The sequence below is a fragment of the Bombus fervidus genome, chromosome 7 (genome assembly GCF_041682495.2).
Source record: "Bombus fervidus isolate BK054 chromosome 7, iyBomFerv1, whole genome shotgun sequence".
In the NCBI taxonomy this organism is placed as follows: Eukaryota; Metazoa; Arthropoda; class Insecta; order Hymenoptera; family Apidae; genus Bombus; species Bombus fervidus.
The window spans coordinates 9,682,858-9,695,930 of record NC_091523.1 but is presented as its reverse complement, the minus strand read 5'-3'; the positions used below and the strand labels follow the sequence as shown (position 1 = coordinate 9,695,930).

Genomic DNA, 13,073 nt, shown 5'->3' with positions numbered 1-13,073 from the left:
GCGTGCCTGTGCACATTTATTCACAACGTCAACCCCGTACTCTTGACACCGAAATTCTTATTTTTTCTAGATTATCAATTTTACAATATTTACGAAATTTATTTTTTTATGTTACTGTTAGACGATCAAAATTTCATGAAATACCATGGAATTCTAATTCTTCCTCTCTTGATGCTCTTACGGGCTCTCTTAATGCCTCAAATGAGAACCCGTAATCTTGCAGCCTGATAGAGATAGTAACTTTTTAGGACTACTTGGCTATCAGGAAGGTCGTAGCCTCTTTCTGCGAGCTAGTTATGCTGCGGAAGGAGGCGGCGGAGCGGGTGAGGGAGCGGGATTCCCATTCCGAGAGGATTGGCCGACAAGGGCGCAGCGGTGCCCGTGGACGCGCCTACACGGGGCGCGCGAAGGCCACCGCGACCTCCGATGGGGGTTGAAATTAGGTGCTGGACTCTCCAGCACCCGGGGGCCACCAACGGGTTGGGGATCCGGACGGCCCCCGGGGAGGAGGCGCGACGTGACATGGCAGCACACCGCGCCATTTGCGGACAGATTGTTGTGCGCGGGAGGGCTTGGTGTGTCGCCTCAGCGGTTTCCGGGCACCCCTCGATCGCAAGAGGGACGGTCATCGCGGAGGTTTTGGTCGGTTGGAGTCCGACGCTGCCACGCCGCTCTTTCCGCTAGAAGCGGCGGGTGTCCGTGCAGATTTCCTTCACGGAAAAAAGAAAAGGACTACTTGGCTATAGCTATTTTAGGTTTGACAGAACAACGAATGAAAATAAAGACTATGTAAAAATGAATATCTTAGATTATATTTTATATGACTAATTTTTTTCATAATATTTTAACTATTTTAACATCTTTTGCACGACAAAGATCAAGAATGAAAATATTGCGAATAAAACTATCAACAAGTTCAGATTCATTACTACAAAAAACTTGTCAAGTAAAAAATTGTAAAGGTTACAAAATTACGAAAATTTGTTTAAGATGCGGGAAATATTTATGCGGCAAATTTACATTTGATAATAAGATAATTTGTAAAAAATGCAGCAAAGTTGAATAAGATATATCTCTATATAAATAAAAGTGTAATTCTAATTAAGTCTATAATTGAAATTAAACAAAAGTAAATTTGGACGAAATTTTATAAAAGTTCGTCATTTTATATACATTTAGTTATAAATTAACCATTATCTGAGTTAAATCATAAAAACTATTATTTCTTTAATCACCGATCATTTTGACCGCACACGATAGGAATAGGTATAGGTATAGGTAAGTTTAGTGTTAAGAGACAAGAAGCTTGTCACAAAAATAAAACAGCTCTCATGCAGTAATTGTATATATAAGATCAGTGTATTTTTCATGCATCTATTGTCAGACTTAAATCAGGTGGCTTCCTAATAAGTATATTGTACTGCTTATCTACTTAATATATAGAATGATTTAAGATGTAACAGTGTGTGAATATAAATAATTAATAAATAATAAAAATAGTATTAAATTGAATATCAATAATAAAAAGGCTATAGATTATGATCTTAAATCATATTATCATTCTCATTTCTAATATAAATTATTAAAGAATATAAAGAAGATTTATTTTATTCGATTATGTTTACAATATTTGATCTTACATTGTATTCTTGTATTTATATCAACATACATATCAAGAAACATTTTAATATTAAATGGTTTAAATGCATTGTACAATATTTTCATTTCTTACTTACACTTATCTATACATTATAATTAAATAAAAAAAATGTCACATAAAATTGTATTATTACAATGATTAAAATTAATTTAAATTTAACTCCGTACATTTATGCGTTCAGAAACAGTTGCCAAAGAGATACGTTTACAAAAAAATTATAAATGTGATAAGCATAAATGTACTAGCTAATTTGACAGTAGCTCGCATTTCTATAGATATTTTTCTGATGTCAAAGAGCACGAGGAATCGATTTATATATTAAAATAAAATTTAGTCGTTGAAATAAAACAATATAATATTGTGTGAAATATTGTATCATCATTCTTGTTGTTTTTCGTTGTCGGTTTACAAAAAAATGTTAAAAATATCTATATTGTGAAAAAAAATAATTGTATAAATTATTAAAGTTTAGTCATTAAAATAGTACTATATAGCTTTTTGTAATATATTTTTACGTTCGCAATATCTTCATTCTTGATTTTTGTCATGCAAAATATGTTAAAATAACATTCATATTATGAAAAAAAATTAGTCATATAAAATATAATCTAAGATTCATTTTTACCTAGTTAACCTCTAAAATCATTCGTTGTTCTGTCAAACTTACAACAGCTATAGCCAAGTAGTCCTAAAAAGTTACTATCTCTATCAGGCTGCAAGATTATTTTACATATAATTCATATCTGTTATGTCACTTTTGTCAGGTGGTAGAAGCTTTGAGTTAGCTATATGTATGATTCGAGGAGGATAAACGATACTGCTGCAATGTTTCCTGTATGTACACACCAAATGCCCTAGGTCTAGGATATCGTGGATTTATCAACACTTGCCACTTGTACGATACACCCCCATTCGATTGATCGTGAATGCTGACTTGTACCCTGTTCACTACACCATATCTTCCGAAGCTCATCTGCAAGAGTCGTTTTACTATGATACAATTTTTCGGATCCCTCGGCGTCAGGAAATCATCTGTAACGGCACATAGCGCCGACCAGCTGGCTTTGTGTGCATCCATCGATATTGTAATCTCTTCGCAAATTAGTCCCTTCGGCAAGTGTTGCTGGATACATGAGAGCGCCGAGCTAAGATTTTGAACCTCCACCTCTGGTACTTCCATTATTCTGTTGAAAATTATTCCTACCGCCAAATAATTATTAATAGGTATCATATGGATATAAAAGAACGCTTTATAATATACTATGACTCGGCCATCGACAAAAACGATGCAATTATACAATTTTATGGCTATACATATAACTATATAATATGAATATTTTAATGACTTACTTGATTCTCAAAATTAATGGTGCTGATATTGTCTAATGATATACTAATTCTATAATATAATAACTTCAAATCCTTCTCCAACAGTATTCTTCTAGAATCCAAATATTTACATCAGTGTTGGACAAAAGCAACGGTTAAGTTGTAGCAAAAAATTCAACGAAAATATAATTCGAATAACGGATAATAGATTACGAATTTTATAAATACGAATAAGTTATTCAAGTCGTTATTCATAAATAGAAAATAAATTAATTAGTATGTTGCAAATTTGTATGCATTTATGGGAAACCTGAACATACAAAAATACGAATTTGCATAAATACATATCCGTAGTATACTAATTAATCATTGTTTGATTTGTGTACGATTTCGCGAACAATTTCTTTACGTATCATATTTTCCTAATGCAAATTCCCGATATTGAGCCAAAAATATCTGTTGGTACCCAAAAAATTCATTCACAAAAATTTTTCGGAAAAGTACCGTTTCAAGAGAGGATTGATTGACGGAGGAGATTAACATGACATCGTTTTAAGAACGAATTTCTCGGGCCACATGATTGTACAGTCTTCTATTTTATATTATATATAATCGATTAGTTGAAAATAGTTTTGTTACTTTCTTGAACCAGTAATCTTTCAGTCAATCATATTACAATGGATTTGAAAGTCGAGTTTCAGTTGGGCTCATTATGTGATCGCGCTATTTTTTACTCTATTCAGCTCTAGTAGGATTTAGCACATAAAAGTTCCAAATTTATACCTTTTCCATATCCTTTTGTAAATTTTAATTAAAATATAAATTTTAATAAATACAAATTTTACACAATTTACAAAATTAATTTTTTTAAATCGTTGTTAAATAATCGAAAAAAGTATTTATATATTTTTTATTTCTTTAACTCTCATTTGTAAAATAATTTCCTTCCACATATTCAAACGAAACATGAATTGGACAAAATGTTATCAAAGTAAATATTATTGTAACTTTCAGTTATGTGTATATCTTTTAATCGTCGTGCGTCCTTCGATTCCCGGTTACACTGCGAGGTAACATTATAGGAGACAATCTCATAAACATACATGAAAATAAAAAAGCGACATCCTGTAAATAATCGTACCACCTGTTTTACATGTATTCAATAATCTACCAGCCAACTCGTCATTAAATTTAATGAATATATTTTCTATGTATACATATATATATAAAATATGATCATGCGCTTGGAATATATATATATGTGTGTGTATATATATATATATATGCAATGCATGTGTTGACGTACATGTGTGATTACGTGGTTAGTCTGGTTAGACGCCTCTCCAGTCGTCACTGTTAGTTATTCCAGCATGATGAATGTATCGCATTGATTTTAAATCGTTTTAACACTGATGTCACGTTTGCCAATAAATAAATGAAATCACTTAATATTTGGTAAAAATCGCGACTCTCGAACATATAACGTGATTTAGTACTTTTTGTGATAAAATGTATATATACCGTTGTCAATACCGGTAGTGCATAGTAGATACGCCCACAACACGTTAAACGTGTTTATTTCCACGAAAATTTCGTGAAAATTTACCAGAAAAAGGCCTAGCCGAGAGAAGAGGTTAAAAAAGCACTATTTTTTTAATCGCTTTGAATTAATCGTAAGTAATGGACCATGACACTTGATAAGACCATTTACTCCTCTTCATCTCGCTGTTCGAATAGAATACGACTGACATGCAGTGAGAATTGATTTTTCATGCACGTGCAAATTTACAACACACACGTGTGTATCTGTTAAATAAAATATAATATATAATAATTAAGGAATGGGAATTGACAGTATGAGAGTCGGAGGAGGCCGATGTCCTCCCCTCCTTGTTGGCGGACTTCTCGCTGCTTGTTTAATGCTTATTTGCAACTGGTGGACTTTGTCTTCTGAAAATATCGAATTAGTTAGGCAAATCGACGAATTGAATGAACAACTTAAAATTAGGTATTGTTTTATGAAACAATTTTATATCAATCAATGTATTGCGTTCTACGAGCTACACTTTACTTTCTATTATTTTTTAAAGTTTAAATTTTATTTATAACAAAAGTGTCAACATTGTATAACTCACTATAAGTTGTATCATCTTGAAGTTTGGAAAACATTACATCTTTATTAATGTTGATTTAACAACTGACATCTAAATCTATAATAATATATGGTTATATTGTGGTGGACTATACCTATTAATATTTGTGTTAAAATTATATTTCAGTGCTGAGGAAAGAGATCAATGTGTTACACTACGCAAAAATTTGGAACAGAAATACAAGAATGCAGAAAATGAGGTAGCATCACTTCATGTACATTTAGAACAACAAGAAGAGTTAAAGAAAAAAAATGATGACTTAAATGAAAATTTGAATATGTGCAAAAATGAATTGGATTCACTAACGAAGTTAGATGCTACTAAAACTACAACATTGGAAACATTAAGACTTGAAAAAAAAACTGTTAATTCACAGTTGAATGTAACAAGAGATGAAAATAAAAAGTTACAGGAAGAGATAGAACAGGTATAACATTAAATGTAGAAAGTTCTAAAATTTCATAACATCTTTAGTAAGTTATATTTGTCATATTCAAATCTTTTTAGCTAAAGGATGATCTTGATAAAATTAAGCTTACATGCAATCTAACTCCTGAAAAGAAAGCTCCACCTATCCTACAACGTAAGTTTTACTTTATACATTTCTTGTATTTTGTTCTATTTTATACTTTTCCTTATTTGATACTATGTATATATAAAGTAAAATTAAAATCAAAAATGATTTGAAATATTTGTAATTTAAATAATTTGTTTTGATGCTATTCTATTGAAATTATAAAAGAATTATATTTCATTTGTACCTCTTAAAACGGCTTTTTTAATAATAATTCTGTAAATTATTCTAGCATATCGATGATGCTAATAGAAACATTAATGCAGCTCCATTATGTTTAATTTCTGCATATTGCCAATTGATTTAGCTTTATGTGATATTTTGGCGGTTTGTCAATTTAGCTACAAGAGAAGTAATTAACAAGATTCAGTTGGATCCTGTTCCGGAATCAGCTATAAGAATATCCTTAGTTGGTCAGCGTGGTTTGAAATACCATGGAATTCCAATTCTTCCAAAAGACCCACCTGGCGCTGTGCGCCTAAGTCCTCGCTTCTCTGTTACAATGCTGAAAGATAGTGATACTTCTTTCTTATCTCAGGAGAGAAGAAGGCGTCCACAGAAATAAAAACACTCATGCAGTAATTGTGTATATAAAATTGTTGTATTTTTGATGCATCTATTGTTAGATTTGAATCAAATGACTTTCTAATAAGTATATTGCACTTTTTATCTACTTAATAGACAGTAACGGCTAAGATGTAAATGTGTGTGAATATAAATAAATTCTCATATATAATATGTTATTCTAAACTAAAAGCATTAAATTGAACATAAATAATAAAGAGATTATAGATTATGATTTTAAATTGTAGTACCATTCTCATCTCTAGTATAAGTTATTAAAGAATATAAAGAAGATTTATTTTATTTGATTATGTTTACAATATTTGATCTTAAATTTTAGTCTTTATATTTATATCGATATGTGAAGAAATAAAAGGTTTATCAATATTAAACATTTTAAATACAGTGTGCAATACTTTCATTTATTGTTTAGATTTAGTATGCATCATAAAATGCTGTTGCTAATATATATGTATTGATAATATAACTAATTGGTGAGGGTTCACTAATATAGAGCCTATTAAAATATTATTTGTAAAATGAACTGATGTTACAAACTTTCATAAATACGTTTATTATTTCATTTCATTTTAGAGTAGTAACTTAGTTTATATGACTTTCAGCTCAAACAAGTCCAAAGAACCAAAAGAATAATGATTCAAATGGAGGCATAGAGGACAATGTAGAAGTTGGTAAGTATTTGTTCAATTTGTTATAATACAAACATAAAAGCATACATAATTTTTTTAATATATATGTATATGATATAAATTTATTTGAAAGTGGTATCTTAAGATGATAAATGAATTATTTTATTTTTGTTATGACTTATATAGAAAATAGCAAAGCAGGAAATACAGAAACCACGGATGGGAATATAGTAGAAAGTGGAAGAGATCAACATACAAATGGAGGAATCACTGAAGATTAATAACCGATCAAAAAGTACTTTGCATAGCGATTAAAAAAAATATGTGTCAAACATTTATTAAATATAATTGAATTATAACTTTTTCCAAAACAAAAAGAGTTTTGAGTACTTTACACAATTTATAATCATTAGTTTATAAGTAATAATAGAAGTTTAAAAGCAAACAATATATTTACGATCTTTCATAATTAATTAAATAAATTAAAATATATATATTTTAAGCAAATATGAAAAAATTATTTCTTTGATTGTTTAAGTACTAATTTATTCTACTTATATAGAATATTATATATCAAGCTTTCATGACTTAACACATTTGTTCATTACTTTATATTGTTATCATATGTTTTTTCATTAAACTGGATGTAAATAAATAAAATGGATGTTTTCTAATATTGTATTTTATATTTATTCTATAAACAGAAATACAATTAAAATCTTGTCACAGTTCGTTGAATGTACTCAAGTAATTATCCGAAATGAACCATTTTTCTATAATAATTATCATACAATTGTGGACCTGCACATAATACTATTGTAAATTTTTCATGTAGAATACGAAAATTGTCAATTAAAACCATATACTTAAAACAATTACAATTTGTATTTTGTTATCTCCAATTAGTATATTACACAATCACAACTTAAATACATTAATTATACATAAATTTATTTCAATCATATCAAATTTATTGCTCAATCTCAAAATAAGCATTTTTAAAATTTTGTTTCTATTAAAATTCTTTTGGTAGTACATTATAAATTTACATTTTATCTAATTATTTTACTGTATTGTCATTGTAAAATGTGTTTCTTTTGTATTTCTTAAAATACAGAATTAATTTGAATTTACATTATACTATATATTAACATTATTTATATTATTTCTAGTTCTTAATATTTTGGGGTATTCTTGGTTATATACATATACAGTATGATATATTAAGCAAACGATGGATAGACAAAGATACCACTCGCCGCCGTTGTTAGCTTTAAAAATTCCATTTTCATATAAATATATCATTACATTTCTATTGAAATGTATTACATTTCATTGTTTTTCCATGTTTTATACATGTAGATTCGTTAGTTTATAAACAAATATAAAGAGAAATAAAATATTACAGTAATAACTAGAACAGATAAATACTCTCCTTTTATTATTATAAAGTTTTAAAGATTAAACACATTTTACACAGTACATAAATTACATAGATTTTGTATTGTATGTTCAATTGTTACATACAGATAATTTATATTTATTAATATTTTCTACTGTATTAGTACAAAGCTAGTGTTGATGTAGTTGATTATCAGATTTGACAATAATACTTTGTACTTGTTCTATAAAATGAAATAGTCAGATTTGTTATGTTAGCTAATAAGATGGATTAAATATTAATAATTATGTTCCCTATTAGTAAACTGTTTATAAAATGTTATAACAAATATAATACCAACATGTATAAATATTTATAAGATATGATAAATACATATAAATGATCACTTTAAACTGCAATCAAAATTCGTAACTGCGTCTGTAAATTGTAAATTATTGCATGTTTAACAAAATGCAAGACTTGACTAGGAAACATTAAGTAACGACTAGACGTTTAATATACATATAAATATACATTTAACAATTTTTTTGTAATGTCTTGACTGTATGCTATCATAGATTGGTTCTATTATCTGGCAACTATATAAAGAACAATAGAACCTCGTTATGCGAACAAGTTAATGCTGAGTCCCTATTAATCGAACTACGTTCAATTGTCATGTACAAACATGTATTCTTATAACGAATATGTTAATATATGTGATCATTTGGATTTATACAAAATATGTCAAAGAAGAAACAATTGAAATCTTAACAGTTAAATCTTAACATTCGAATTATGTATGTGTATACAAAGGTATAATGAACTATTATCGAAATTACTCTGTTATTTGAACCGCCTTATCCTCCGACCTGTCTGTATAAACGAGGTTCTAGTGTATATTATAATTCTATTAATTTATAACTAAACGTAACTGATTTATAATATACATGCACTAAAAAAGAAATCACGTGTTCTTAAGCTGCACGAGAATTAAAAGCTTTAATAAATAATGTAAGAAAACGTGAAGTTTTGAACGCTAGGAGCAGACACCACATGCCTTATTACCTTTGGCTCTAACAAGAGAAAGCGAAGACACTTGAGCGTACGATAAATTAACTTTTACTAGAGTACGAGCACCAATATTTTTGTAATTTCGACGAATAAGTTACTCTTTTATTCTTCACGCAATCAGCGTGGACGAACATCAAAGAGTATTTTAAATAAACTTTGGCGATTTGCATAAACTCTGTATTATATTCTTTTTGCTCATCAAAATAGAATTTATTAATTATATGTTGGATCATTTTTGTTAATGGCAGAGTCATAGTATACTATGAAATGTGTCCATATAATACTCATTGATAAAATTATTTGATGAATAGGAATGATTTTCTACAGGATAATAGAGCTCTATGTAACAGACATAGAGATACAAAATCTACCTGAGATCTTGCATCAGTATTGATAATAAAGCCACAGTATATAGAGAAACAGATACTAGCCTCTATATGATATTCATTGGTAATCATTTAGTTAGAATAGGAATAATTTTCCACAAGATAATGGAGCTCTACATGCCAAGTATGAAGGTAGAAAATTTTAATTTAGCAACAAAATATATTAAAAAAGCTTTATCAGATGGATAAGTGTGGCAAATGTGGAAAAATTATAATTATGATGGAGAATTATCTATATGATCATTAAAGTATTCTGTAATAATAGAGTAACAGAATGATGACTGTAAGCATGTGAAACGGATTTTTCAAATCAGCTTTAAAAGATATGGCACTGTAAGGAAAATACAAAAAATCATCCTCAATGAAAGTAATGGATTTATGTTTAAGTAGCAGTTGTCAATAATTCCACATGTATTGACACATCCTACTATGACGAAAGATAACAGAAAACAAAACAATCCTAGGTTCTCTTATGAATACATAAGATATTCATTACCTAGACGTATATCTACCCGAGATTTTGCGCAATTATTATTTATCTAATTGGACGCATTGCCAATTGGACATTCCATCACAACAGACAAATAGTGAAAGTAGTGCTCCTAGCGTCCATATCATCAAAAAACCAGCGGAGAAGAATCGAGAGCATATGACTAAATCTCTTTTATCGAAGACGAAAGAACGCTCTCCAGAGCGTGGATTTACTATTCGAAGTTTCTAGAACTCAAACTTAGAGGAAAAGTATTAGTAGTCTGAACATAAAATTTTGTTGACTTATTAATCAAATACATTATTAGTATTATCTCTTCAATTCTTAAAAATAAAAATATATTTGTGTAAATATTCCTTTTGATTGGAAAATATCGTTTTAAAAATTGCTCACTTTGTGCGATTTCATTAAATAACATTTGTAAACTTTACAAATCATTATAACTTTCGTATACTTTGTAATAATTTAATTCGATATAAAACCATTCACAATTTTCATTTTTTTCTATAGAAAATTAAATTGACATAAATAAATTTTAGTTTAACTTTATACGATTAATTGTCATAATATAAAAATTATTTAGCATTACAAAACTTTCTATTCATCTCACGTATACTATATATTCTGCATTTACAAATTTTCATTTAATATTTCATGTAATATGAAATATTAAATTCTTTGGTCATATAAAATAGTAGTTATAAAACAATAATCAAAATTTTAACTGGAGAGAAAATATTAAATAAAAACTGCAATTATATTAATTTAAAAAAACAAAAGTAAGATACTCCTAATATAATTAGGCCTTAAATTACAGTTATTAGTTATTGTTCCTGATAAGATACATATATTGTAAATAATATTAATAGCCTTTTTTAATAAATAATAATGAAGAAACTAGCAACCTTGGGAACAGAGTTATGGACATCTTATTACTGTTATATTGAAAGTTTTTTAGGAGATCACATCCTTGTTGCTTGTATCATCTCATGTTTAACTTTTTTTCATATAAGTTTTTAAATAACTTCTCAATGTAATAGAAGCTATTAGTGTAAAGTTTATAATAAAAATAATGAACTGCAGTCTATATTTCATGTTTCCATTACTACATTTAAAATATAATGGGGTTAAAGATGAGGCAGTGAGATATTAGTGAATTAATCCCTAAATTGAGAGACTGTTATAAAATACAAAAGAAGCATAAAAAATTTTGTTCGTTGTGTAATCTGTAGAATTCCAAACTGTTTATGTTGCCATAATTTGTTAATTTAAAACAAACGCTATCAAAAAGATATCTATGCAAATACGCCGATTAAGGGGAATAATGATGACTATTGACATGTCTTTGCTTCCTTCTAAATATAAAGGCAAGAATTGAACGCAGCCGCCACCAACGACTGTGTTTACGTACCGAATTTCTTGACCTTTCTTTAGCTCGAATTTGTCTGACTAATGAATAAAATGCATCATCTATAAACTGTCTAAGAGCTGCAGATGTTTCATAAAAGGGGCAACCAAGCTGCTCAGCAAGTGCCTTTCCTTCTTCTGTAGTTACCTATAATATGTTTCTCATGTTAACAAAATCAGTGAATCTCAGTTAGAATGAAAAATTGTGTTTTACCTTTCGCTGATGTTGTAAGTCAAATTTGTTACCAACTAATACCAATGGGATATCTTCATTAGCTCTCACACGTGTTATCAATTTTCGATATTCCAAAGCTTCCTGAAAGCTATGTCTATCAGTTACAGAATAACATATCATAAAACCCTCTCCACATCTCATATATTGGTCACGCATAGCTGTAAATTCCACCTACATATAAAAAAACTATATTACATATAACATTTATGTATATATAAAATTATAATACGATGAATTCACTTTCTTATGAAACCATGTTAAGAACAAATTCTGACCTGGCCTGCAGTGTCCAATATATCTAAAAGTGCAGCTTCACCATCTATAACTGCTTGTTGTTGATATGAATCCTCTGTCAATAAGAAAGAACATTAAATGATATATTCCGCCAAAAGTTAAGAAATAATAAAAACAAAATTTTACAGACATTTTTCGGACTTTTCAATTTTCATTACAACATATATAAAATAAACTCTTACCTATAGTTGGATCATGATAATCAAGAAAGCTATGACTGACAAATTGTAATGTGACAGCTGAAAAATTAATTTCCATAATATATATGAGATATAACATGTTTTTCTAATTAAACGATGACAAATAAAATTGGATTATACCTGATTTACCAACACCACCATCGCCCAAAACAACAATCTTGTAAACCCTAAGTCCACCCCTGGTAATGGGTTGCGAGACTACCGGTACGTCATTCTTGCCGTTCAAGGCTACGCTCTTATCCTGCAGGATGTCAGCTGACATCGTTAGGAAATTTACTGTTTATTGGTAACCTAATGTTTGCTACAGCTACAAGCTTGCACTTTTACAAACTGACTGACATACTTGATCACGTATCGGAACACGCGCGTAGACACACCCGTATCGGTTATTAGATCGGGAAAGATACGGTACATGTTTGATCGCGATTGCAAGCCACCGTTTTTTATCTACTAGTTTGGAACTGCACCAAGTGACACTTAATGGCTAAAAGTTATTTTTTACAGTTAGACACAGCATGGCTGATGAGCATAGGCTGACAACCGGGCTTGACAGAATGTGACAGTCGCAAAGATTAAGCACGCGCGGATTCGTGCACCCAGGGGCGTATCCACTTGCTCTATTGTTAGTATAATAGATCCATTTATATATCTACAGGGTGTCTTAGGTTTTAACGAC

At 29.5% G+C, this 13,073-nt stretch overlaps 2 protein-coding genes across 8 annotated transcripts; one reads left to right on the top strand and one right to left on the bottom strand.

The window, feature by feature from the left end:
* The first annotated feature begins 4,291 nt into the window (after positions 1 to 4,291).
* On the top strand, positions 4,292 to 7,611 carry LOC139989127 (uncharacterized). 6 transcript variants are annotated; one of them, XM_072007126.1, is made up of 6 exons: positions 4,292 to 4,997; positions 5,269 to 5,569; positions 5,650 to 5,725; positions 6,058 to 6,231; positions 6,904 to 6,972; positions 7,117 to 7,611. In XM_072007126.1, the coding sequence occupies exons 1-6, from the start codon at positions 4,831 to 4,833 to the stop codon at positions 7,209 to 7,211; spliced, it is 882 nt and encodes a 293-aa protein (XP_071863227.1). In that variant the 5' UTR covers positions 4,292 to 4,830; the 3' UTR covers positions 7,212 to 7,611. The 6 variants fall into 6 exon arrangements, with proteins under 6 accessions (XP_071863227.1, XP_071863225.1, XP_071863224.1 ...); XM_072007124.1 differs by lacking the exon at positions 7,117 to 7,611 and having other exon boundaries at positions 4,292 to 4,622; positions 4,727 to 4,997; positions 6,058 to 6,972; XM_072007123.1 differs by lacking the exon at positions 7,117 to 7,611 and having other exon boundaries at positions 4,292 to 4,662; positions 4,727 to 4,997; positions 6,058 to 6,972.
* Positions 7,612 to 8,342: 731 nt separating this feature from the next.
* Positions 8,343 to 12,796, bottom strand: Ric (Ras-related protein interacting with calmodulin). Of its 2 annotated transcripts, XM_072007128.1 has the most exons (6): positions 12,518 to 12,796; positions 12,380 to 12,436; positions 12,179 to 12,252; positions 11,883 to 12,074; positions 11,673 to 11,816; positions 8,343 to 8,555 (listed from the first exon to the last, which is right to left on the bottom strand). In XM_072007128.1, the coding sequence occupies exons 1-6, from the start codon at positions 12,657 to 12,659 to the stop codon at positions 8,484 to 8,486; spliced, it is 681 nt and encodes a 226-aa protein (XP_071863229.1). In that variant the 5' UTR covers positions 12,660 to 12,796; the 3' UTR covers positions 8,343 to 8,483. The 2 variants fall into 2 exon arrangements, with proteins under 2 accessions (XP_071863229.1, XP_071863228.1); XM_072007127.1 differs by having other exon boundaries at positions 8,343 to 11,816.
* Between the last annotated feature and the right edge of the window lie 277 nt (positions 12,797 to 13,073).

Coding starts and splice junctions, on each gene's coding strand:
- Ric (XM_072007127.1), bottom strand. CDS start 12,659: ATGTCAGCTGACATCCTGCAGGATAAGAGCGTAGCCTTGAACGGCAAG. Junction 12,437..12,517: donor TGGTGGTGTTGGTAAATCAG/GTATAATCCAAT, acceptor TTAATTTTTCAG/CTGTCACATTACAATTTGTC. Junction 12,075..12,178: donor TATTGGACACTGCAGGCCAG/GTCAGAATTTGT, acceptor TTTTATATGTAG/GTGGAATTTACAGCTATGCG.
- LOC139989127 (XM_072007126.1), top strand. CDS start 4,831: ATGGGAATTGACAGTATGAGAGTCGGAGGAGGCCGATGTCCTCCCCTC. Junction 5,726..6,057: donor AGCTCCACCTATCCTACAAC/GTAAGTTTTACT, acceptor TTGTCAATTTAG/CTACAAGAGAAGTAATTAAC. Junction 6,973..7,116: donor AGAGGACAATGTAGAAGTTG/GTAAGTATTTGT, acceptor TGACTTATATAG/AAAATAGCAAAGCAGGAAAT.